The 26869-nt window shown below is 55.9% G+C and overlaps 1 protein-coding gene across 1 annotated transcript in view; it reads left to right on the top strand.

Annotated features, from left to right (window-relative positions):
* The window catches only part of RADIL (Rap associating with DIL domain), an 87956-nt gene that overhangs the window by 42405 nt on the left and 18682 nt on the right, over window positions 1-26869 (top strand). Inside the window, exons 4-6 of the mRNA XM_047089346.1 lie at window positions 20916-21148; window positions 22807-23445; window positions 25388-25425. Of these exons, the coding sequence (XP_046945302.1) occupies window positions 20916-21148; window positions 22807-23445; window positions 25388-25425 (910 nt within the window). The remainder of the gene's footprint in view (window positions 1-20915; window positions 21149-22806; window positions 23446-25387; window positions 25426-26869) is intronic.

The raw sequence follows: 26869 nt of genomic DNA, 5'->3' as shown, positions 1-26869 counted from the left end.
TTGGGATGTGTAAAAGTTACCCTCCTACTTGATCAGAAAGTAAGATTCAGCATATTGCAAATTACCTGATTCATAGAGCATGTTCTCTGACTACAAAACCGGTTTTTTTTATTCAATAACAAAAAGCCTAGAGAAGAATTTCCTGAGGAAGACACACAAAAAACTCAAACCACGAAGAGACGGATGAATCTCTTTAATTGTATCAAATAATGAACAGTGAAAAGTGAAAAACAGGCTAACGTGGGAAGATTTTATAATATATACAACTGACAAATGATTACTGTCTGGAATAGATCAAGGATGCCAGGAACAAGCTGTTTAAGAAAATCAGCTCGATAAAACACGGGCAAAAGAGGCACATAGCCGCCTCAGAAGAGGAGGTAGGAATAGACAGGAAGTACAAGATACCCCATCGCATTAGCAGTGAGGAAACATGAATTAAGAGCATAGAAGGTAGGTCTAGGGGCACCCGGGTGGCTCAGTTGGTTCAGCTCAGGTTCAGCTCAGGTCACGATCTCTCGGTTCGTGAGTTTGAGCCTTGAGCCGGGCTCTGTGCTGACAGCTCAGAGGCTGGAGCCTGCTTTGGATTCTGTGTCTCCCTCTCTCTGCCCCTGCCGCCCCCCCCCCCCAGAAATAAACAACAAAAAAAAGAGAGTCTAACAACATCCAGGTTGTGGAGGAGGAGGAGGGGGGTGCTCCAAGAGCGCCGTGAGAGCCGGAAGTACCTTGTCCCCCTTGGGAGCCGTGGGAGACCATTTGGACTCATCTGGCACCATTGGCCGGCTTGCGTGCCTCTGCCACCATACTGTGGGGCACCGATGTGCTTCATTTTACTGGTCCCCCGAGCCTTCGAGGAGCCATGCTGTGGGCCCCCTCTGCAGCTGCATGCAGAACTCTGCACCCCTCCACGTTACCTCCGGTGTGCACGTAAATGTCACGATCTGCGTGTATCATGGTGTCAGAGGAAGCCTTCTCCTGAAGACTGTCCCATGGGTCACCAGGGCACGAGTACAGGGGTGTCGGTATCAGCATTTTGTAATAGCTTAGAGCTTGAAATAACCCAAAAACGGAGGGACGGATAGTGTTGTGTTCATGCAATAAACGGTACGGAGCTGCGAGATTAAATGAACCACAGCTACGTACATCAACATGGGTGTGTCTCGTACGGTTGAGGAAAAAAGCAAACGGCGGAGAAATAGTGTGATATAAGCAAAACAGAGCAGTGTAACTTGGGGTTACCAAAATGTGTGGTCTAACCATCAGTGAAAAATAAGGGAATGTTGAACACAGAATCCAGAATAGGGGTTCCTTTTGGCGGGGTGAGAGCTGGGGACCAGGCGGGGAGGCGTAGTTTCGAGAACACAGGGAGCCTGGAAGGGTTCCGCCTTTTTCAAGTTGGATGGTGGATGAAGTGGGGTGCATTTTACCATTACTCTAAGTTATAAATGCTTTCGTGTAGGTGACATCTTCCACGATCAAAAAACCGGTCCCAAGTGGGGTCTCGGCAGCCTCTGTATTAATTAGGAACTGCATTTGGCCAGGTAACCGTCGCTGAACCCAATGCAGGTTTCTTTTCTTTGGCGATACAGCAGTGGTAGGTTCAGGGCCCATAGGGTGGCTTTCCAGGTCACCGGGGACCCGTGGCTCCTTCCGTGGCCAGCCCTCCCCGCCATCCCAGTTCACGCCTTCAGGCCGGAAGATCCCCTCAAATGCAGGATGCTTGCGGGGCTGCTGCCATCACATCTGCCTTTAGGGCAGGAAGGCAGGAAGAGGGGGCCAGGCAAAGGTGTCCCCGCAAAGTGTGTGCTCCTTCCGCGGCGCTTTCCTAGAAGTCCCAGCGGGAACATTCCCTCATCTCTCGCTGACTGCGCCTTAGCCGCATGGCCACGCCGGTCTGCAAGAGAGACCCGGAAAGGTGGTTTTTGTGACTGGGCACATTGCTTCGTCGTTCCTCACGTCATGCTGTTAGGAAGGCGGAAAGAATGGATACTGACAGGCAGTGATAGCCGACTCTTACACAGCACTCAGATACATACAACTTCAAACACGTCCAAGCAGCTCAGGGATCCAAGACTTGAAGGTGAATCAGAACTTGGGGGAGGCAGCTGATCTGGGATTTAGAGGAGGGCTGAAGCTTTAAATGCTCATGCGAGAAAATAAAGACTGAAAACCAATGAGCTACCTGCCTACTTGATTAGGTCAAAATACATAGCTAATGAACTCCGCGAGAGAAGACAGGAAACAATATAGAGCAGAACACATGCAGGAGAGAGGATCAATAAAATGAAAAGTGGTATCTTTGAAAAGACTACCCAAAACTGGCAAGACTGAGGAGGAAAAGTCAAGATGGTACATGAACAGTCTCAGGTGTAAGAGGGGATAGCGACAGTTACACTAGGGGTATTTAAAAAAGGGGGTGCCTGGGTGGCTCAGGTCATGATTTGTGGGTTCAGGCCCTGCATTGGGCTCTGTGCTGACAGCTTGGAGCCTGGAACCTGCTTTGGATTCTGTGTGTGTGTCTCTCTCAAAAATATATTTGTTTTAAAAAAGGATCTTACAGATAGCTTTTTGCTAGTAAATTAAAAAACTTAACATGAAACGGGCAATCTCCTAGAAAAGATACAGCCTACCAGAACGCACTCGAGAAAGGCAAAAACTTGAACAGTCTCCTCAACAGTGTGTGTGAGCCATTCAAGCATGCACCCAAACCAGACAGAACCGTGAAAACACCAGCCCCGAAGGCTGTCCAGGCCAGTTCTTCCTCATGCTCAAGGACAGATTATTCCAACACTGCACCTCAGACTATTCCAGGGAACAGAAAAAGCAGCAGCAGTTTATGAAACCAAGAAAACTTTCGTATCAGAACCAGAGAAGGGAAGGACGGGAAACGAGGGAGGGCCTCCCGTAGGCTCTCTTGCGTGGCGAGCCCAGGGCTTTGATTTCTCGCGGTACCACGGTTCTCTTTCCCAGAAACCAGCTAGGGTTTTCCCAGACAAGAACAACTCCTACCTCTGGGTTCTCTCCTTTCAGATTTTGGCCTAATGGTTTCTTTCGCTCTCGTTTATGCCTCATACGGCCAGTGTTGGTTGTTTTCAGTGGGAATGTTCAGCTGACTAGCCCTGATTAGACCGCTGGATTTTAGGGAACGAGCACTTTTCTTAACGCTAACAATACACTTGCATTTAACTTTACATAAATGAGTTCACATGATGCAAACATTGTTTTCTTTACCATGGCGTTCTGCTCTCTGCCATATCAGTGCCTCTGCCATTCTGACCCCTCCTGATTTCGTGTTGACATCCTAGTACGTACGTGTATTAGTTTCCTCTTGCCATATGATAAATTACCGCAAACACAGCAGCTTTAAACGACACACACTGCTCAGCTCACGGGTCGAGTCCGCGTGGCCTGGCTGGAGTCTCCGGGTATCCCAAGGTTGAATCCGAGGTGTCAGCCAGGCCGAGTTCTTGTCAGGAGACTCAGCCTTACTGTTGGCAGAGTTCAGCTCCTCGTGGTTAGAGGACTGAGGTTCTTGTCCCCCTGCTGGAAACTCCCCCCTCCCCTTCAGGCCAACAGCGTGGCATTGGCTACTTCCTTCCGCGAGTCTTTGACTTCCTCACCACTCGTAAAGGCTCATGTGCTTAAAGTAAGCCCATCTGGGTAATCTCCCTTTCACTGACCCCAAAGTGAACTGATTAATGAAACGAGTTACATCTGCAAAAACCTCTTTTGCCATAGAAAAACAAAGCCTCAACGATGGCTTCCACCTTGACAGGTCCCTCCCACGCCCTGGGGAGGTGATTACATGAGGGCCCGGTCACGGGGGCTGGCTCATCCTGGGCCGGGCTGGCCGAGACCCACAGCTACGTCCGTGGGCAAAACGCTCCAGCCATCTCCAGGCCCCACAGTCTCGTGCCGTTACGTATCCGTTCACGTCCAGATGCTCGTCATGTACAGAATCCGAGTCAGGTGTGGGGCGGGCGCCTGCGTATATCCATTAAGTGCAGCTCAGCTCTACCGCCGGAGGGCACAGTGCTCCCCACCCGCGGGCCGGTGGGACGGTTGGCTCCCCGCATGCGGCGGCCGGCCAGGTGCAGGACAAGAGTCGTGGCGTTCGGGGTCAGAAAGGGGGCAGTGGACGGCGAGAAGGAGTCGCTGGTGCAGGTGGATTTTGAAATGCGGCCAGGCGAGCCTGGCTGGGGGCCGTGGTGGGATTTCCAGGCCCGTCCTCTGGGCTCTGAGCCACTCTTTGCTTCTCCCGAAAGACGGGACTCTTCTGAGTGGCTTCTTCTGCCTGCTGCCTGTGGAGAGCCTCTCTCCGTGCCGGGCTCCCTCCGTCCCTGCTCCGAGCTGCTCGCTTCCGAGAACCTGCCGGCTGGGCCAGGCGTGGATTCCAGGGGCGGCCGGCCGTCAGACGCGCCGCACCCAGGGACGCTCCTGAGATGGCCCTTCTCTATTTGCGGCTTCTGCTGAGAGGTGAGGATGCCCTTAAGCTTCTCCAGGGCCCCTGATTTGGTTAAGAGAACCGACGAGCAGCACCCTTGGTCTCTTGAAAGGGTCTTTGGCCCGGTGCTCTGGCCTTCGGAGCTTCCTGAGGCACCAGGAGAGGGTTGAGCAGGACACCGGCCCCTCTCTCTGCGCCACCCTCTGACTCTTGGCCTCCTTTTTCGTCGGGAGACTGAGGATCTACAGTCATCAGTCCCGGTTCCGTTCTGATCCACAGCTCCTGGTGTTTCTCTCCCTCTTTGCCTCTTGGGACAGGTAACGGGAAAGCGGGTGGCATCTCCTGAGGGGTGTGCTCAGGCACATCAGTCACAAGTCCTGCTCCCGCATGACGGGCCCCCTTCCCGGGGTTTCCAGAAACACGCCCCCGTGTCCTTCTGAGCCTTTGCCGCAGCCCCCTCGAAGTCCACACTCCCGTGACACACGATCCTGGTGTCTTCAAGGCGAGGTGCTCCTCGCCTTTTTCCGGGCCCTGCCAACAGGCACACGTGTAGTGGCTTCAAACCACACCCTTTCAGTGTCTCACGGATTGAGCGTGTCGGGAGTCTGGCATGCGGTGGCTGGGCCCTCCGCTCACTGGGTGGCTGTGGTCCCTACGGGAGCACGGGGCCCCTCAATCCCACATGGTATTGGCAGCGTTTGGATCCTTGGGGTTGCAGGACTGAAGTCTCCATCTCGTCTCTGCCTTTCCTTCTTGTTCCGCTGTATGTGGACCGCGGGCCCCTCCCAGCTCTGCAGCGTTCAGACCCTTGTCACACATCAAATCTCTCTGATTTCTGTGACCGGCTGGAGAAAACTCTCTGCTTTGATGGCACTCGTGTGATTAGGTTGGGCCCCCTGGATTGTCTCCGTATGGTAAGATCAACCCCTCAGGAACCTTAATTACATCTGCAAAATCTCTTTGCCCTTGAACACAGTCATGGGAGTAATCCCAGGAAGCGGAGATCGTGGGGGGGGGGGGGCGGTCATTTGAGAATTCTGCCTACCATAGTGACCTTGTCTAGTTTGCCTGCGCTTGGGTAAGCCTGGACACACCTCAAACGTGCACTCACACAGGCTTTGATCAAAGTTTGTTGTTTTAGAAATGGGGTCACATACTTCGTTTTCCTACCAAACTCCTTTGGGAGATCTCTCCACATCTGTCAGAGTTCCCATTCACTCGTTTTAGGGATTATGGAATATTCCATGGTGTGGATGGAGCACTATGTATATTTTGGGATCATTAAGAACGCTTTTGCAAAACCTATTGCCATATATAACGTATTAACGCCGAATGTGTTAATAATTGCAAGATGGCCAGTACCTACTTTCGACTAACCTAAAAATCAGTGTTAAATTGAACACCGTGCCTTAATAATTACCTAGGATTCTTAGTTTTGTACTTCCCTGAAGAGCTCTCATAAATGGAAGGGTTTATTTAATCACGGACTTTCATCTCTGTTAGTTTCATGCATACATGAAAAGACAGACACCAGTGAAATAAATCCAGTGTCTAATTCCCCTTTTCCACTCCGGGCTGTCCGCGCCCACGTGCCCTCGGGAACACCGGGACGCACCCTTTCTGAGGAGAAGCCTCCGCTGTTAGCTCTGCCATTTTCTTCCCAGCCGTGGGCATGAAATTCTGCGAGTTCGCACACAGCAGCCAGAAGTCACGTTCGCTCTTCAAGTAATCCTTAAGTGACTGAAAGACTGTAGCGCCGCCCCCTGCCCCCCTGCCCCGCCCCCGGAGGGAATGACAATCAAGTTTCCACCTCACGGCCGCCGCCTGGCTGGCATCCATATGAATGTGGGATGCTTTCCAGTTTCAAAGATGCAAATAACGGGGATTTAAAATGTAGAGGCCGGATGACGTATCCCCCCTGCGTGTGCGTGTTCATTCATTCCTTCCTTTAGTAGCTGGATGCACATTGAACGTTTACTTTTCACCCAAGTCACATGGGTGCACAGCTTCCCGGCACTAATTAAAAACAGCCAAGCCTCACGCCGGGCCCCGGCCTGCACTTCTTCCCGATTTTTGCGATCCTCCGAGGGAATCGTTTTCAGCTGTGAATGATTTTTTTTTTTGTCACTTATTTCCAAAGCTTAAAATAAGGAGCTTACCCTACAACGACTTGATTTGTTAAATTTCGGGCGGAGCTAGTGATGTCCCACCATGGGGATGGGAGTGGCCCTCGTTAAACCAGCTCCGGTGGCCCGCGCTCTCGTGCTCTCGGTGAGCTTGGGGCTGGGGCTGGATTAGGCAGGGGGTGTACGTTGTTTCGGCCAGATGTGGCTTTTCACAGCTGAAGGTGGGTCTGTACAAGGGTTACTTTTCCTAGCGGTCCGACCTTTAGTTTCTTGGAAGTGAATTACTGTTATCATTGTTTGTTTTCTCTTTCTGTCGGTGCTTCTCACGAATCCAGTTCTCCCCAGCCCTCTGCCAATTGTCCTGCTTCAGGACGCTCAGCTCTATGGTGTATGTTATCAATTCCAGCGTTTTTGGGGTCCGCTGCCTCGCTTCAGTCTGGGCTGGCTGCCCCTGAAGGCTGCTCTTAGCTGTCGTTCCCTTGGCGTCTCTCTGGGGAAGGAGCCCCTGGTTTTCGCTGTCCCTTCCTCGTTCTAGGCCCCCCCCCACCTCCCGTCCTGGTGGAGTCTCTCCCCGGTGGCTTCCTGAGAAAGTGCACCTGGGAATTAAAATTGCTCAAGACCCTGTATGTCTAAAAAGATCTTTATCCTACTTTAACGCGCAATTAATAGTTGATCTGGGTGTGGAGTTTTAGAATGAAAGCAACTTTCTTGCTAGAATTTTGAAGGCGTTGGTCCGTTTCCAGTAACTTCCAGCGCCCCCCCCCCCCGGGGGAGGTGCTAGACGTTGTGCTTCCTCACCCCTCATGTTCAGTCGCTTTCTTCTCCTTCTGGAAACATCTCATTTCTCTATGCTGCTCCCTCCCAGCCTCGCTGTGAAGAGCCAGGCTGTGTGCCTTGGAAGGGGTGTGTTTCCACTCTGGTGTGAGTCTTGCCTTCTTATTTAAAAAAAATTATGGTCGTATCCGTTACCATATTTATTCAAATTATACCCAATTGCATATTTTTTTTTTTAACGTTTTTTTTAATTTTATTTTTGGGACAGAGCATGAACGGGGGAGGAGCAGAGAGAGAGGGAGACACAGAATCGGAAACAGGCTCCAGGCTCCGAGCCATCAGCCCAGAGCCCGACGCGGGGCTCGAACCCACGGACCGTGAGATCGTGACCTGGCTGAAGTCGGACGCTTAACCGACTGCGCCACCCAGGCGCCCCCCCAATTGCATATTTTGACCCTTCATGCGTTTTTAACCTCTCTTGTGTGTTGGACTTTTAATGGGCCATTTTAATCTAAAAACTCAGGATCTGAAAAATTTAGAACTCCGTTCTGAAAAATTATGTTATTCCTTTGACAATTTCTTCGGGCTCTTCTGTTATTCAGGTTCTGGATCTATTTTTCTGATTTTTCGGTCTCCTAGTTTCTCTTCTTTGTCGTTTTGGTCAACTTGCAACTTCCTCAACTGCCTGTTCCAACCTGCGGGGTCAGCGTGGGGACCTGATTCCAGAGCAGTGGCGGGGGAGGGGGGTGAGCCCTTCCCTGGGGTCAGGATTCCTAATGGAAGGTTAAACCTGAGACCGCTCAGCTCTGGCACGAGGATCACCTTCTCCGGCTGGACCCAGGGGATGCCCACCTGGCGGGCCTAGAGCAGAAAGTGGTCCCCGGGTCTTTCTTGTCTCTGTGTGCTGTCACTGTGCGTGCCACCCGGTCCTCCCTGCAAAAGGGCTCAGCGCCATCTCATCGTGTTGGGGGAGCCAGATAGGGCCTGGGGTTCAGAAAGTTCTTGCTTCTGCTGCCACACTGCTCTGGCTTTGCTGCAGTCCTGGGGGCTCTGTTTCTTTCTGTGACTGACTAACAAATGGCTTAAGCATTTTATCCACTCGGTTACCCGTTATCTTAATGAGGCGATTCCTTCTAGAGAGGGGATGTTCTTTCCTGACCGAGGCTCGAATTAACGTGAGAAGGCCCAAGGTTTACCACAGAAACAATCCTGTCAGTGCTTTAAAATGTCATTTCTCTCCACTTAGAAAAACGACGTTCCCATCGTTGAAAATTTGGAAATAGGGAAAGTATAAAGAAGAGAACAGAAATCACCTAAAATGTCCCCTTATTATTCCAGTCTCTTCTTACTATTGGATTTCCTACGCAATTTAAATCAACCTACATCCACGTCCTCCGTTTTCTTTAACTTAGTATATTTATTCATATTAGGAATATAATTTTTTTTTTAAGGTTTATTAGAGTGCAAGTGGGGGAGGGGCAGAAAGGGAGAAGGGAGGAGAGAGAGAGAGAGAGAGAGAGAGAGAGAGAATAGGAATGAATCCCAAGCAGGCTCTGCACCGTCCATACAAAGCTTGATGCAGGACTTGAACTCATGAACTTTGAGATCATGACCTGAGCTGAAACCAAGAGTCGGACGCTTCACCGACTAAGCCACCCAGATGCCCCTATAAACATAATTTCTTTTAATGTTTATTTTTTTGAAAGAGGGAGTACACACACGTGAGTGGGGGAGGGACAGAGGGAGAGGGAGAGAGAATCCCAAGCAGGCTCCACACTGTCAGTGCAGAGCCCGTCTCGGGGTTCGAATCCACGAACCAGGAGATCATGTCCTGAGCCAAAACCAGGAGTCGGACACTTAACCAACTGAGCCACCCAGGCTCCCCTATGAACGTAATTTTTAATGCCATTTGAATGAGTACACCTGATCATTTCCCTATTGGATTTTAAGACTATTTCCCATTTTTTGGTGTATAAATAATGCTTATGTAAATAAACATCCTTGTACCTAAATGTTTGATTCCTTTTTTGATTATTTCTGTAGGACAGCAACTTAACAGTAGCATTCCTTTCTGGAAGAATGGGGACATTTTAGATACTGATATATCTTTATCCGATACTGGTGTAGATGGCCTATCTCGATAGCTTTTTTTATTTTTATTTTTTTCTTAAATTTTTTTTAAGGGTTTTATTTATTTTTGAGAGAGAGAGAGAGAGAGAGAGAGAGACAGCAAGCAAGCAGGGGAAGGACCAAGAGAGCGAGACACAGAAACTGAAGCAGGCTCCAGGCTCTGAGCTGTCAGCACAGAGCCCGACGTGGGGCTCCAACCCACGAACCGTGAGATCATGACCTGAGCCAAAGCTGGATGCTTAACTGACTGAGCCACCCACATGCCCCTCGATAGCTGTTTTTAAAACTGGGGGCAGATTGGTGCCACTTTCCGTCCCACCAGCAGGATGTCCATTTCCGTATCTTAGCCATCACCTGATTCCATCATTTGAAATACTGAGTTGAAAGAGGGACGTCGTCTCTCCCTCCTGTAGGTTGTTTCCTGTAGTATTTGTGAGGTCGAACGGGTTTTAGGATGTTTATGAATGTTTATATTTCTCATTCTGTACCTGTCTCTGCTTTCCTCTTGATCGTGAAATACTTGAAGCCCAGGAAAAGCAGATACAGAATAATACCGTGAACTATTTGTGTACCCACGACCCAGCTTAAGGAATAGGCTGCTCTGGACAGAGCCCCCCGGGGGACGTTGTTCCCTTTGAAGTTTTCCTGGGTACCTGGGGAGAAAGCTGGGGAGCTCGGGACATTTGCATTTTGCGTGGGAACCGAATCCCCGGGTCGCTTTCAGGAAGGAAGCCTTGGCAGCTCCTTGGGCGGAGCTAAGGGGTGTGCTGTGGGGACGACGCAGGGGCAATTGGAGGCTGCAGGGCCGGCGGTGGGTGCGGGTGGCGCTTGCCCGCCTCGGACAGCCTTCGAGTGACCAGGAAGGAGCCGGCAAGACTCCACTTGTCCCGGCAGCGCCCGGCTTTCAGAACCGCTGGTGTAGATGGTTACCATGCGTGGTCTCTGCGCCGTGTTCCTGCTGTCCCCAGTGTCTCCGGCCGGCCCCTCTGCCGGCCAAGCCGCGTCCCCTGCGCCCTAGAAACGCAAGGCGGTGTGGTCGTGAGGCCGCGGCCAGGTGCGTGGAGCTGCCGCTGTGAAAGGGACCGCGTGCGGGAAAGGGCGTGGAGCGCGACTGCTGTAGGGTCAGTGGGAGGGAGATCGCGAAGCGAGCACCGCCTGCTGAGCTGTGCTCGTAGCGCCTGTGCTTCCCGCTTGCTTTTCTTGGGCGGACACGGATGGTCGCCTGCCCCAGGTCGCCCTGCCCCAGCACCCCCCCCCCCCCCCCCGCAAGCCACCACTGTCCTGATTTCCTAATGTTCATCTTGTCCCTTTTCTCTGAGTGATAACACCCGCGTGTTTGCTCCTACACGACAGTTTCATTTCACCTGTTTGGAGTATCCTTGGTCTTTGGGAAAAGGATTCCCTGAGACCCTTCGTCAACTCTCGCACAGTCCCGAGCTCTCTACTGTGTCCGCTGAGATGCTCGTGTGGTTTGGTGTCTTATTTTACTGATTTGCTGTATTACAGTGATTGATTTACGTAGGTGAAATCAACCTTGTGTTCCTGGGATAAATCCCACGTGCTCTTGGCGTATCATCCTTTTCCTATCTTGCTGGATTTGGTTCGCCTGTGTCTTGTTGGAGACTTTCATGTGTTTTCTTGTGATGTCTTTCTTCATTCTTTTATTGGACGTCACGAATCTGTGAACTGGATTCTTCAGTCAGTCCTAGAAAATTCTCAGCTCTTTTCTTGTCAGATGTTGCCTTTGCGCCATTCTTACACCTCTCTTCCTGGAGCTGTCTTTAAACCCGTCAGACCTTCTCACTCTGTCTCTTAGCCCCTTTCATATATTTTCTCTTCCTTGTCTCTTTGCACCACTTCCTGGGTAATTTTTTCCGACTGGTCTTTGGGTTCATCAGTTCTCCTTTCTGATATGTTTCGTGTGTCTGATACATTACATGGAAGCGATAGTTTCTGTTACTGAATTTTTCATTTCTAGAACTTGAAGTTTGTTCTTTTTGAAATCTGGCGTCACTGTTTATAATTTACTGTTCTCTCCACATATTTCAAGGTGTGTTTTACTTTTTTACACAGGGCAGGCGTATATTTTGTGTATGATAATCTCAACATCTGGGCTCCTTTTCTTGGAAGGACACTTGTCATTGAAATAGAGCACACAGACAGAAAAGTGCACAGATTGTAAGTGTGCAGCTCAGTGAATCTTCAAAAAGTGAGTGGACCGTGCAGCAGGCACCCAGGTCAGGAGACGGGGCGCTCCTGGGACTCTAGCAGGGCTCCCTCCTGGTCCCTCCCGACCGGGAGGCACCGACCCAACTGTCTTGACTCCTAACACCAAAGTTGGGTTTTTCTTCTTTTTGGATTTCCTACAAATGGAATCCTGTAATACCTACCTTTTTGTGCTTGGCCTTAATGTCACCTTTGAAAGATTCCCTGATCTTGTTGGTTATGGAAGAGTTCATGATCATTGCTGTATGCTATTGTGTATTCACATGAATACACTCCAACTTGTGTCCCCATTCAGTTTTTGACGGACACTTGGGTGGGTTCCAGTTGGGGCTCAGTAGGAATCACGCTGCCGTGAACGTACTTGGGTCTGTCTCGTGGTGACGCGTGCATTTCTGTCAAGCGCACAACTGGGGGTACAGTCGATGGGCCAGTGAGTGTGCGTATGTGCTCGTGTAGGAGATCCTGCTGACCGTTTCTCCCCTAAGTGCGTGTGCCTGTTGACACGCCCACCACCAGTGTGTAAGAGTTGTGACTTCCGTTTTCGCTCTCACACTTGGTGCTGCCTGTCTTTTCACTGTGGCTCTTCTGACGGTTGTGTAGCAGTTATTACTTTGTGGTTTTAGCTTGCGTATCTGATGATGAGTGAGGCGAATCACGTTCTTGTATGTTTAAACACCATTTCGGATGTTCTTTGTGGCATCTGTTCAAAGCTCTCGCGTGCTTCTCTGCTGGGTCGTCTGCCCCGTTCCTAGTGATTTTGGGGACGGGCCCTTTTCCTGAGGGCTGTACCACAAATATCCCCTCCTACACTGCAGTTGGCCTTCACACGTTTTGAAGAGAAGTTCTGAATACGATGACTGGGCCAGTCAGGGAAGCAGAAACCACACCAGTTGGTGACGGGACCTCAGGCTGCGCCGTCCTGTGATGTCACCTCCAGTTCCCACCGGGCCCCAGTAACAGGTCAGGAGATGTTTCTAAAGGAAAGGGGAAGGTGCGCTCCAAACCGCTGAGGCTGGCCCCGGGCCCGTTGGCGCAGCTCTCCGGGGGTATCGGCTCCCCGGGGCCGGAGCAGCGTGCCCGCAGCCCAGACTTGCTGCCCATCTTACTCTTGCTCTGGTTGCCACTCAAATTTGGCACCCGTGGGCTCAGTAGTGCACTGAGGGGTCACCAGGGTAGGGGTTCAGGGAAAGAGGCCCCCAGGTGAAGCTCGTAGGTTCTCAGAGCCGGGGAAAGCGAGTCCCTTCAGACCCAGCAGGACAGGCTGCTCCACTTGGCAAGTAAGGCTCAGCTTGGATCAGGGGTTCAAGTGGCACAGCTTTGTCGGAGCCCATCCTGATGGCACTGTTTCAGGTTTTAGGGTCCTGCTCTTTCCCCATCAGGGCAAGTTTTTCCCAAACTTTCACCTGGGGAACTTGCTGAGGCTGTGAATTCAGTTTTCACTGTTACTCAGCAAACCACACAGTTAAATTTTAGACCTGATTTTTAGGTTGACAATGTGTATGCAAGAGTCAAATTATTTTAGGGTCCCTCTAGACACTTCCTTGTTCTCTGACCAGTGCAAGGATCACACTTGAAGAGGTGAGCTTCTCAGTGTCTGTAACCTCTGCAGCGCACCCAGAAGTATCTGTGGGTGGTCTTCCCTTTGTGAGCAGCGCCTTCCCCCCATGTAAGAAATCTCTGTGTGCCCGAGGCCGTGAAGATCTGTTCCTGTGTTTTCTTTTAAATTCTTCATTATTTTATCTCCATGGCTAGATCTATAGTCCATCTGGAGTTAATTTTTGTGAATGGTGTGAGGTAGGGGTCATGATTCATTTTTTTTTTTTCCATATGGAGATGCATTTGACCCGGTATCATTTACTGAGAAGACCATCCTTTCTGCGTATGTGAGATTCTGTTCCAGGACTCTCATTTCTGTTCCAATGGTCTACTGTCCTTATAGCACCACCACATTCTCTCAGTTACCGTAGCTTAGGATAGGCTGTTATCTGATAGTTCGAGTCTTCCAGCATCACAATTGATCTTCAGGGTTACCTTATACCCTTTGCATTGCCATATACACTTATCAATTTGTACACACACACACACACACACACACACACCTGCTGAGACCCTTCCAATGTGGGATCGCATTGAGTTTATACATCAGTTTAGAGAGAACAGATACCTTTACAATCCATCAACCTGGTGTATCCTTCTATTCATTAGGTCTTTAATTTCTGTCCATGGCGTTTTGTAGTATCAGCGTTGGGGTCCTGCACATCTTGGGTAGACTTGTTCCTTAGCTGTTTCGTGTTTCTTGACACGATTATAAATGGCACCATTATTTTTACATACCCTTTTCTCACTGTTTCTCCCACACAAAGATGGTGAACGTGCCCACTCGCCATGTCTAGTCACCTTGCTAAATTCACTAGTTAGTTTTGATTGCTTGTTCATAGATTGTTTTGCGGTGTCTTTTATTTATTTAATGTTTATTTAGTTTTGAGAGAGAGAGAGACCGACCCACACAGAGTACGAGTTGGGGAGGGGCAGAGAGAGAGAGAGAGAGAGAGAGAGAGAGAGACAAAGAATCTGAAGCAGGCTCCAGGCTCTGAGCTGATAGCACAGAGCTCGACGCAGGGCTTGAACTCACGAACCACGAGATCATGACCTGAGCCAAAGTCGGACACTTAACCGACTGAGCCATCCAGGTGCCCCTCTTTTGAGATCTCTATAAACACAGTGAAATTGTCTGCAAAATAATTATAATCTTATTTCTTTCTTTTCAATTCTTAGACTTTCATTTGTTTTTCTTGCCTTAATTGTACTGGCCAGGACCTCCAGTGCAACGTTGAATGGAGGTGGTCATAGCAAGCATCCCCGTCTTATTCCCAAGGGGGTGGTGCTCCATATAGATTTTGTTTAGAATTTTCTTTGCCAGTAGTCAGACTGGTCCTGTAGAGCTAGGCTAACATAGTCCCATCCACCTGCACAAGCAGGTGCGGGTTATAGGGTTTGATGTGAAAATGAGGTGGAATTAAATACAAAATGCCCAGAGTAAAGCTGGCCAGGCAGTAGACAGGTGCTCACCAAATTATCTGTAAGTAGTTCCTTTTTGTGCATTTCAAATGCAAAAAAGTTCATGTTAACTTCAAGGATTGCTTGGTAACTCAGAGCACTCCATTCTGTGTCTTTGCTAAAGTAGAAAAGGGTGTTGCAGTTAAAACGGACTTGCTCGAGGCAGGTGTCCCTCTGCATTTTGCAGCAGCTACTGGAGAGTGTATTCAGCAGTGTATGCCCAACTTACTAGAGATCACTTAAAAGTAGTCAAATTCCCCCAATTCTAATAAAATTCCCTCACGCAGGACCATTCCGTTGCCCCGTCAGTCTTTAGTCATCAATCAAAACCACATCTGAGAGACCATCAGCCCTGCGCACGTGCGGTGGGTGTAGGCAACACAGATTTTCCAAGTTGTACGTATTGTTTCAAACTCTGAATCCCGGAGGGAAGAGCAAACAGGATTCCGAGGTAAAAAGCTACAGGTTAAATTTATTGTCCTAAACTTAGTGACGTTCAGGAAAGAGCTGTGTTTTTCTTTCCAGTGCTGTCCTGGAGCCAGCATCCAGCCCGTGACCGGAGCTCCGGTGACAGCTACCAACTGTTTTCAAAATTAATTTTGCCACCCCTGGTATGCACAGAGTCCTGTCCTCTCCACCAGCAGAGGGGACGTCTGCACCAACCCGACGTGGAGGGAAGAGGGGCTGCATTTAAAAGAGTTTGTGGCCCAGGGTGTACCCCGCACCGCTTCCTCCCCTGCCCAGATGGCTGCCTCACCCAGGAAGGTCTGATCCAGGGGATAAGGAAACCACGGATTCCTGTACTGCAGAGCCACCTGCTTGTGGGTTTAGTTCTGGGCAGGTGAGGGAGCTAGCTAGGGCCGGCGGCCAGGAAAGGGACGCGCGGAGCTCCTTTCTGTCACCGTGTCCATTGTGGCCGATCTCTACCTTCTCTCACTGTCCCTCTCACGGCCACACCTCCTGCAGGTTAGGAGCCCCTTCCCAGTTCCCGGGTCAGAGCGGAGGGTTCAGGAGACGCACAGTGGACTCTGTGTGTACCATCAGGGCCCGCGACTGACTTGTGATTCCTGTCGTTTCAGAATGTCCTCTCGTTGAATTATCCTCTTAAAATGAGGAAAGTAATCGCTTGGCTTCTGAGTCTGGTGCCTGTGTGCATTAACAAGTGTTGGGAGGCACCATGGTTCCCGCGTGTGTCCTGGGGAGGGGGGCGGGGCAAGGTGGTCCTGCGTGTGTCCGGCAGAGGTACAGGAGGCCTCCGCAGGCGGGTTACCCAGACCCCTGCTTCCACTTCTCTTGGGCCGTGTTTCTGCTTTTTCACCAGAGCAGCTATGTAAGGGTGGAACGGGGAGCCCCATATCTGCCACCTTTCTGGGAGCTGACAAACACTTACCTAGAGAAAAGAATTAGAAATCCAAAACTCAAGTTAAATGGGTAGGTACTCAAGTAAGTTTAGCAAGTGCTCGGCGCATTTCTGCACCAGGGGCTTTGTCTGGGGACGGTGGAGGGGGAGTGCCTTGGCAGCAGTGGTCCAGAACCTTCTGGGCGCCTTTACGAAGTACGGACTCCTGGGTGTCCCTCAGACCTCTGGAATCAGGCCAGAGCCTCTGGCCCCACTGAGCTCAGTTGCACCGTAGCAGGAACACGTGTGGATCGGCACACCCGGCCCATCGCGGGGGGAGTGTGGTGGCAGACGGGGTCTGTTCTGGCCCGCCAGCCTTGGAGGGCATCTCCTTCACCCGTGGGCAAGGCCTGGCACTCTTGTGGGATGAATAGCTTCCACCTAGAGTACCGTGCTGTGACGGGCGTGGACCCCATTGCCCATCTATTTCATTAGATTTCCTCTGCTGAGTGAAATCCGCGCCTGGGGGTGGCGGGGCTGCTGGGATGGCCTTGCTGGTGGCAGAGACCCCAGCCATCCCCCACCCCCACCCCCACTCCCACCCCCCATCAGGCTGCAGACCCGGCCGGCCTCTGCACCGCAGGCTACTTGCTCTCTGCTTCTCGGCCACATCACACCTGGCCCGGGCCCCTGAGCGCCCTGCACACGCCCACGCTGTGCAGGCCAGATCCACGCCACGCGTGCCTTTGAAGGTTTCTGGGGTACGTTTGCAAGGACTCTGCCCAGCTGTGTGCCACCTGTCACCCTCCACCCAGAAGTGAGGCAGATCTGTCCTGGTTTTGCATAGTGCTCAGATGCCTGGATCTGATGATGGCAAAGCTGAACTAAAATCAGCTGGCGGCAGGGGAAGGTGACTGTCCTTGTGAGCACTCTGGGAGCCACAGGCCTCCTCGGAGCCTCTCACTGGGGTCGGTGCTGGGCTTCACCTCTAGCGGCCTCGTGAGGATGGGGCCAAGCCTGGAACTGCACCTAGGGCCACAGGGGGGCCATGGTCACGTGCCTGGTGGTGGGGGGGGTGCCTGCAAGGTGTTTATGATTTTAACAGTATAAAGAATGACGTAACTGACGCCCAGAATTGACGTACAATTTATTCATGTTGACTTGGAGTTTTCTTATATAAAAGACACGGCATATATACAAAGTTATATATAAAAATACACCCTGAGCCATGATGTTCTTTGTATTATATATATCCCCAGGCTCATTCCGTCCCCACCTATGACAGCCATTTCTCGACTTGACTGTGGGTCTTTTCTTTAAAAAATTTTTTTTTAAATGTTTGTTTATTTTTGAGAGAGAGACACACAGCAGGAGTCGGGAAGGGGCAGAGAGAGAGAGAGAGAGGGAGGCACAGAACCCGAAGTAGGTTCCAGGCTCCGAGCTGTCAGCACAGAGCCCGACGCAGGGCCTGAACTCCGAAATCGTGAGATCATGACCTGAGCCGAAGTCAGATGCTTAAGTGACTGAGCCACCCAGGCGCCCCCACCCCCCATTTTTTTCTAAAGTTTATTTTGAGACAGAGCAAGCAGGGAGCAGAGAGAGGAAGAGGGAGAATCCCAAGCAGGCTCCAGTCTGTTCTCGCAGAGCTGGTTGTGGGGCTCAATCTTATGAACCGAGACATCGTGACCTAAACCGAAGTTGGACGCTCAGTGGACCTAGCTGCCCAGGTGTCCCTTCAGTGATGTTTTATGTGCTTATTAAGTGTGTAAAGAAATGGCCTCATACCTCAAGTGTTGAACTCCAGTCTGCCTTTTCCACCCACCTCGGGTGCGTACTTGGCTCCCGCTTTTCCCCCGTGGCACCTTCATCCTGTGAACACATAGCTCCCACGGAGGTCGTGTGGCCTGTCCAGTGGCCGTCCTTGCACAGATGTCCATGCACGTGCGAGGGTTCTCCTGGTCGTGCTGTGAGCACGGTGTGTGTGGGGTCGCGTCGGGGTCGTGTCCGTGCAGGTGCGAGGGTCCTCCTGGCCATGGGCGCTTCACCCCTGACAGACTCCGAGCCAGCGTTCCTCAGCCCCCACCCTTCGACACTCCTGTGGCCGCCCCCGGACCCGGTGAGGAGACCCGGAGGCCAGACCACGCTGCAGTATTTGAAACTCCCCAGGAGGGTCTGTGTGCAGGCGGACAGTGGAGGGGGACTGCCTTGGCAGCAGTGGTCCAGAACCTTGTGGGCGCTTTTACGAAGTACAGACTCCTGGGTGTCCCTCAGACCTCTGGAATCAGGCCAGAGCCTCTGGCCCCACTGAGCTCAGTTGCACCGTAGCAGGAACCGCTACCTTCTGCAGCGACGCCAGAGAAGCCGGCCCTGGGCACCGGGGTGTGGTGAGGCGAGTCCTGTGCTATGGCTGCGTCCTGGATGGAGGAAAAGCTTGGCGGCTACATCATTTTGGATTGGTTTTTAAGCGTTTCTCCTTCCGAGTGTGGCCCGTGGTTGTGCGAGTGCTGCCACCAGCCCTGGGGTCTGGTGCTAAGAGCAGCAGGGGGGCAGGGCAGGCGGGGGGGAGGAGCTGGCTTCCACCGGTGCCCACCAGCCCCCCCCCCCGCCCCCGCGCTCCCTGCCCCTCCTGGCCCCCAGGTCCTTCTGCCCCTCCCACCCCCTGCCTCCCCCCCTTCCTCCCGCCCTGCCTGTTCCCCCTTGCCCCCCTCCCCCTCTGCCCTCCCTGTCTCCTCCGGCCTGCTCTCCCCATCCCCGCCTGCCCCCTGCCCCGCTGCTCCCCCGCCCCACCTCCCCCTCTGCCCGACCGCTCTTGCCTGCCAGTCGCTGGCCCCGTAGCAGGCACGCAGGAGCAGCGGGCGCCGGGCGGACAGCCTCGCACTGCGGCGCCGGCTGCACCGCGCAGACCCGGCCTCTTGCGGGCTGCAGAGAGGCAGGCTTCGTCCCGGAAGGGCCGCTCTCGGGTAAGGCGGCACCCTCGCTGCGGCCGGCCTGCCTCACTTCCTCGGGCTGCTCCGTCTGGCGTGCCGGGCACGGTTGGAGGAAGGCAGGCTCCCAGCGGGGGCGGGGGGAGTCGGGAGAGGGCTCGGAAAGCAAGCGCCGGGGTCAGCTCTGCTCACTGGCCTCCTGGGCTCCGGTTGGCTTCTCAGCTTTCCAGCAGCGTCGGTGGCGGAGTGCCTCCCGTGTGTAGAAGAGTCTTTGGTGGCGGAGGGGGCGCAGGTGCACGAGTGAGCGTGTGGGCACGTGCGTGTGTTTGCACGCGTGTTTGTGTGCATGTGTGTGCTTTCGGACCTGGCCGTGTCGGGGGCGGGGGTAGCCTCGGAAAGGAGCAGCCGTGCTGCTCTACACAGAGACCAGCCAGCTCAGGGGACTGGGGGTCGAGGGCACACGGACTGCTTCCTCCTTGTAAACTGGGGGGGGGGGGGCGGGTAGGGAGGCTGTGAATATTTCTTGTCTCATCTAATCACATAACACACACTCCGGTGCACATGCACCGTCCCCTGGCGCACGGAGGCAGCCCCCGCGCACGCAACCACCCCCAACGCCCTCCCCCCCTCCGCACACACGCACGCGCCCTCCCCCCGCGCACACGCACACGCCCCTCCCCGCCCTGCACACACACGCACGAGCCCTCCCCCCCGAAGGCCGTCCCGCCACGCACGCGCCCTCCCTCCCCCGCACGCGCCCTCCCTCCCCCGCACACGCACATGCCCTCCCCGCCCTGCACACATGCACGCGCCCTCCCCCCCCGCACACGCCCCCCCACGCGCCCTCCCCCGCACACACGCACGCGCCCTCCCCAAGGCCCTCCCCCATGCACGCGCCCTCCCCCCCCCACACGCATGCGCCCTCACCCCCCCCTGCACGCACGCGCCTTCCCCCCCTGCATGCGCCCTTCCCCTACCGCACGCACGCGCTCTCTGTCACCCTCACACATGCACGCCCCTCCCTCCGCACACACACGCGCGAGCCCTCCCCCCCTAACACCCTCCTCCCCACACGCACGCGCCCTCCCCCTCCACGCATGTGCCCACTCCCTCCACGCATGCGCCCACTCCTACCGCACGCACAAGCTCTCCTTTCCCTGCACACATGCACGCGCCCTCCATCCCCTACACGCGCACTCCCCCCCCCCGCACACACTCCGCTCCCGCACACGTGCCCTCCTCTACCGCACACCCACGCGCCTTCTGCCCTGCACACGCCCGCCCCGCACGCGGCCCCCTTGTACACACGCTCACGCACCCTCCCTCCCTGCACACACGCCCTCCCCCCCGCATGTGCCCTCCCCCCTGCACACACGCCCTCCCCCCCGCACGTGCCCTCCCCCACACACACCCGCACGCGCCCTCCCCCCCCCCCCGCGCACACGCGCCCTCACTCCCCTCATGCACGCGCCCTACCCCCCCCCCCCCCCGCACACATACACACACAGAGGTATTCCCCCCATACACACGCACCCGCAGGAGCCTGGCTGTACATACATACACACACACACACACACACACACACACACACGGGTGGCCTGGCAGGGCTTTAGGGACAAGCCCCTCGGTGGCCCAGGGGAAGTGAAGGTGACAGTGGGTTTGGCGTCCTGAGGGGAGGGCTGCCGGGTGGCTGGTCCAGGTGGGTCACTGGGTTCCCATGGGCGTCTCTGGACGTGGACGGCTGGCCCCTCTCCTCTCGGGGAGCCTCGGAGGTGCCCCGGCCTCACGAGTCTCGCGGTCTCCTCTATAGCACTTGACAAAACAGCGACTGACCAGCGTTAGAAGGGGACCCGGGAGGTCTCTCTGTTTACCTAACCGTGCCGCTTCCGTTTCAGGGATAAACGCCCAAGCCCGGAGGCTGCAGCGGAGCCGCGCCAAGGGGACCCCGGCCCTGGCTTCGGGCGCCGCCCAGAGCCCCCCCACATCCCGGCTGCGCCGCACCGTCAGCGAGACCAGCCTGAGCTCGGCCACCGCCCAGGGCGCCGAGGACCGTGGCCCGGACGCCATGCGCTACTCCCTGTACGAGTCGCCCCACCTGCTGCTTCTGCAGGGCTACAGCCAGCAGCATGTGAGCCGCCCCCCGCAGCCCTGCCACCCTGAGCCGACCGAGTGCCCGCTGGGCGTTGTCGCGGCGGACGGCCTTCTCGCCCGTTAGCTGCGTCAGCTGGGAGCTCCTGCGGCTACGGGCGCTGGCGTGATGAGGCTGGAGAAACGGGGTGGTGGGGACCACCACGCAGGGCCGTCCTGGATTCTGGGGGAAGTGGAGGCTTCCTCTGTGCAGTGTTTCCAGAGCATTCTATGTCCGGGCTTCAGGAGGAAGCGGCGGGGGAGAGGGCTCACCCGGCGCCGGGCCTCTCGGTACTGCTTGTCTGCCTCCTTCCGTGTGTGTCTCGGGCCGTGCCCTGCCGTGCCTTTGGGGTCCCCGACACGGGTCTGCCCACCTGTCCAGACGACGGTGGCTGCTGGGCCAACAGCTGTGGTGTCGTACAGCCTCGACTGTACCGCGAGAAGCTTTCCCCGAGGAGGCAGGGAGATGAGCCACCCGTCCCCGGCCCGCATGTCCCACCACTTCTGTGGGAGCCCTCGGCCGGAGGGTTGTGGCCCCCTGAGGTTCCTCGTCCCGCTCCGCGCCATAGGCTCTCCCTTCCTGCTCTCTGGCTCGTGCCGATTTGCCCAGCTCCCAGCTCCATCCCGGTGCCCGCCGCCATGCAGCGGTGGGGCTGGCGGCGCTCAGGTCTTAGCGACGCCAAACCGGGCCTCGCGCTGTGCGAGCGATAGGAGTTGACGAGAGGCCGGACGAGGGTTCTGGGCAAGGCTTTCCTGGGGCGTGTGCTCCAGCACGAGGGCGGCAGCTCAGAGGAAGGAGTCCTCTGCCGACTCTGCGCCTAGAGGTCGGGGAAGAGTTTCCTCGAGAAACAGGTGGGGAGAGGGTGGCCGTGAAGCTTTAGAGGCGAGGGTTTTCTCGGCACCCGTGTACCTCGCGGTCGTGCCTTTGTGCACACTGTATGTTAAGTCTCCGTCCCAGCTGTGATTTTCAGCTTGTGAACGAGGGGAAGGTAAGTTGGGGGCATGCCTGGTGGGCCCCGCGCACACGCAGGCCAGCGTCAGGGGCCCATCGTGGCACACACCAGCACGGGCCGGATGTCACGAGCGCCTTCGGGCGCCAGCCCCTCCTTGAGGTTGGTGTCCTCCGTTCTGCACTTCTGTAAGGCACGTTGCTCTAGGAGACACGGACTCCTGCGTTTTCTCTTGGGGAGTTTTTCTTACGGTAGCGTCGCATCAGCTTCCGGGAGAGGCTACAGTCTTGTCCCTGTTCCGTCTCGTGAGAAGTCGTCGGCCCTCGCGAAGCCGGGGCTGCAGAGGAGGGTGCTGGCGCACGGCTCGGCACAGGTCACGCCGGGGCCTGGCGGCACGTGGCTGTGCCTATACGCCAGCGTCAGTGCCCGGCTCGGCCCCGTCGGGCCTCTGGCGTCTCACAGCTGGAGTCCTCCCCAGGGTGTCCGGTGTGCCCTGGAGGCTGCTCCGGGAAGCCCTCCTCCCGCGGGGACCGTGGGTGCCCAGCGGGGGGTGGGCGGGTGGCAGGCAGCAGGTTAGGAAGGGCTCCGGGGCAGGGGGGCCCAGGATGGCGAGCCGGCCACCTGGAGCCGGGCCACCTTTTCGTTTCTTCCCCCTGAGGGGTTTGCCCGAGGTGTGTCCGGCCCTTGAAGTCTTGCCTTTGCGTTTCAGGACAGCCTGGTGTACCTGCTCAACCGGGAGCAGCACACGGTGGGCCAGAGGACCCCTTCCAGCAAGCCCAGCGTCAGCCTCTCGGCCCCGGACATCCTGCCCTTGCACTGCACCATCCGCAGGCACCGGCCTCCGGGCCCAGAGAGGCCAGCGAACAGGCTGGTCCTGGAGCCTGTCCCCGGGGCGCCCGTGTCCGTCAACTTCTCGGAGGTGGGGGGCCGGGCCGTGGTGCTGCGCCACGGGGACCTGCTCTCCCTCGGCCTCTACTACCTGCTGCTGTTCAAGGACCCGGCGCAAGCCCAGCCCCTGCCCGCCCAGGCCCTGGCCCGGCTGCGGGCTGGGCCGCGAAGCTGCAGGATGTGCGGGGCCGCGCTCCGGGCCCGGGGCACCCCCCGCTCCGGCTCCACGCGCGCCGCCTTCCCCCGGCCGAGGCCGCTGCACCTGGAGTTTGAGCCCGAGGTGGAGGACGCGCTGCTGCAGAGGATCATGACGCTGGTCGAGCCTGGCGGTGACGGCCACAAGCTGGCCCCCGCCTTCCTCCTCTGCCTCTGCGTCCAGCACTCGGCCACCCGCCTGGAGCCCGGCTCATTTGGGCCACTCCTGCTCAAGATGGCCAAGGCAATCCGAGAGACGGTCTGGGTCAGTCACGGGGCTGCCGTTTGCTGTGGTCGGGGGGGGGGGGGGGGCGGAGCTGGGTGTGGGCTGTGGGTGCCTGGGGGATGTCACGAGTCCCTCCTCTGACCGAAGGCCAGCGTTACTGTCTGTCCACACCTAGGGAGCCTGGAGCATCCCACTGTGGCATTTTGTCCTCGGGGGCGGGGGGGGGGGGGGCGGCCACGGCATCGTGCGCTCCGGTCCCAGCCCAGCCGTGATGTGCCCCTGAGCCCTGGATAACCCATTAGGCCCGAGTGCCCTGTGCTGTCTGCCTGGGGCAGTTCGGGCCTCGGCCAGCACTCGGCTATGGAGCCCTTGTCAGCTCGGGGCTGGGGGCCCCGGGGCGGGTCGACTCTTGTACACCGAAAAGCTTGACTCCCTTAGGGTCTCGAGACCACCCACCTTTGGGCGGAGGTGTGGGGCCAGCCTGTGCCCTGTCGGAGGCTGGTTCACATCCCTGGGCTCTGCCCGCCGCCTGCCAGTGGCTCCCCTGCCCTCACGGAGGCGGCTCCGGGCACTGCCAGGCGTCCCTGCAGGGCCAGGGCAAGCGCTGCTGCGGGCGGCCTGGGTCCAGAACTCAGGGCCCCTTACCTCTTCCTGCTCCTCCAGGACCCAAAGCCTAACAGGTAGTTAGTTACACACGGTCTCCCAAAGAGACGCCCGTATATCTTGGCCCAGCTCACTCTGGCTCTGCAGAAACTGGAAAGATGTTTCAGATTAAAATGCACGTTTAAAATAATTGAAACCTTTTAAAAGCAAAAGCCAACATGGGCTGTCACCTCCCAAGGTTTGTACAAGTAATCCACGTGCATCGTGGCTATCCGAGGCCACCTCTGACGGTTCCCACGTGGATTGATGTTGGTATGGCCCTGGTGTGGTCGCTTCCCTCCGTGCGGTCAAGTGCACGGTCAAGTGCGGTCCGTGCGGGCCAGGTGAAGTCCACGAGGTACATCAGCCTGAGCACACTAGGGCCTGTGGTGAGCGGGGGCCTGAGGCTCAGGGGTTGTGAGTTTCTACACAGCTCGCCGTCCTGTCCTAAGCCTGCTCTGGGCCAGACACTAGTAAGTCAGATGCTACGACGCGGGAGCCGTATCCCACGCCCCGCTGAGGAAACCGAGGCAAGGAGGGTGTAACTTGGCTTGTGATGGAGCATAGAGGCAGGCGGGGAGCCGTCTGCCAGCCTGAGCCCGAGTGCCGCCCGTGGCTGTCGGAGGTGCTCCTGGGATTAGCCTTGTCCCCCACCGTACGGGCGTGGAAGCCGAGGCTCGTGGAGGTGAACTACCTTATCCGGGGTCTGGGGCTCACGAAGGAGTCAGAATCCGGGCTACACCCTGCCTGCTTCCCCCGTCTGTCCACACACCTCAGCCCTGGTCTGGCGAGAGCCCCGTACGTTTTCGTTGTTCATTTGTCTGTCGGGCAGCAAGGGCCGTCTGTCCTCCGCCACTAGAGGTGGCGAGCACGTCTTGGAACACGTGGACCTCCGCTCTGTCAGATGACAGCTTGCTACTAAAGCAAGAGTAACTTGTCAGTTAAAAGTGATGGAGAACGTTGGCTAACCCGTGGCCGACGTCGAAAAGCGTATGTGTTAAGCTGGACGGTACGAGTGCGCACAGAATCTTCATTCTGGCGTTGGTAAGATGCCTGAGCTGCTTTCCTGTTTCTGAAAGGGCCGCTTGTTAAGTCAGCTAGATGGTTGTAAGTGATCTCTGTTGCAGGAAGCACGCAGGTCATATTCGGCAATGGAACGAAGAGATGTCACATCCGATGGAAAACCGGCCTTTCCGGCACGGCTTCGAGTAAACAGTCCGCACAGTAGTGCCGTGTTTTTACGCGGACGGTGTGCTGGGCGTTCAGCGGCGTTCTCGCTGAGCACGTCCTGTGCTGTCCTGTCTTTTCTCATGCTTGATTTTTTTGTCTCTGATTGTAGGAGAAAACCGAAGAACTGGCGGAGAAGCAGGCGCACCTGTAAGTATGGCCCAGCCGTTGCACCTGTCCCTTAGGGAGCTAGTTCCCCAGCAGACTTGCACCTCCCTGTGGAGCCTGGGGGGCCCCTGACGTCTCCGGGGTCAGCTGTGTGCTGCTGTCCAACTGTCCTTCTGCCTCAGAGTGGCTGTTTCCATTTCTGCGCTCACCACCCCAGGAAGCACTGTATTCGGGGAGTTTCTCCAGGGCACCTGTAAGACCGAGGGGGCGAGGTCCCCTCTGCAGCACTGTCGTGCCCTCGCTTCCCTGACGACTGTGCCAAAGCGAACCTGCCGCTTCAGGAAGTTGTGCAACCCTGATTTTGAGAGAAGGCGGCATGTTTCTGTTCTCCCACGTCTGTTTTCCCAGAGAGTGCTGTTTATGTTCACAGCACTGCTGGGACTTGGGACGCTATTTGGCATTAACAGCGAAGACGTGTATACGCTGTGACCCAATAGTCCCGCTCCCGAGCGGGCACCACGGAGGAGGCTTCCCACGGAGTGCAGGAGGTGTGCTCTCAAGGCCTTGTTTGTAAGCGACCAGGTGGGCAGAGGGCCGTGTATTTGTACGGCGGACGCTTGGCGACGGTGAGAGTGAACACACTGTGTGCTCCGTCCGTGTGTCGGAATCTGAAGACCGTGTGGAGCAGACAGGGCACCCGCACGTAAAGTCCACAGCGAAGCCGTCCGGCCAAGGAACGGACACATGTGGTAACACCCCAAAGGAGAGCCACGTTGAGGGGGCTGGTCACTGCCCGTCGTCAGGGAAGGGCACACGGGACCTTAAGTCCCACGTTGGTTCACTCCCGTTGATGCCTCTGCTATAAAGACCATCTGTCAAGCATGCCGTTGGCGGTACATGTCTGCTCAGGCGTCCTCCGTGGTCCCCGGAAGGGAAAGGAGCAATCGTCACCGCCCCCCCTTTCGAAGGGAGGGATGCAAGCCTGGGTCAGGAGCAGCATAGGTCTGGAGTGGCCCAGGGGTCCCACCCGAGCCGGAAGTTGAGCACAGGGTTCCTGGCACTCGTCGGCGTGCGCTCTCTGGCTCCCGTTGACATCGGGAAGCTGGAGCGACTTCTGCGGAAGTGTTTGCTGATGAGCGATGTGCCTCTGAGGCGTGGGGCGGCACGGGGAGGCCCGGCCCTGCCGCCCAGCTCACCGGGGCAGCGCTCAGCATGGCCCGGGCCCCACGGGGGAGTCCGGCATCAGAGGGTGGCGGCTGGCTCACCCGCGCCGGAGGGAACGGCACAGGCCTAGTGCACCGGGCGGCCTGTATAGCGTAGGTTTCCCATGTGAGGGGCTGGCCTTGGGGGCCCGGTGACAGGTGTGGCGGCCTCACCCCCAGCCCCTTGCTTTGCTCCGGGGCAGCCGGGCTTCCGGGGCAGGGGTGGGGTGGGGAGGTGATGGAGCTGAGGTTTCAGGTGCTCGTGCTGCCCCTTCCCTCCTCAG

The sequence above is a fragment of the Lynx rufus genome, unplaced genomic scaffold, assembly GCF_022079265.1.
Source record: "Lynx rufus isolate CCGP_SWC_20201006 ecotype Redwood Valley unplaced genomic scaffold, mLynRuf1.p SCAF_27, whole genome shotgun sequence".
Lineage (NCBI taxonomy): Eukaryota > Metazoa > Chordata > Mammalia > Carnivora > Felidae > Lynx > Lynx rufus.
This window is presented reverse-complemented; position numbering and strand designations above follow the sequence as displayed.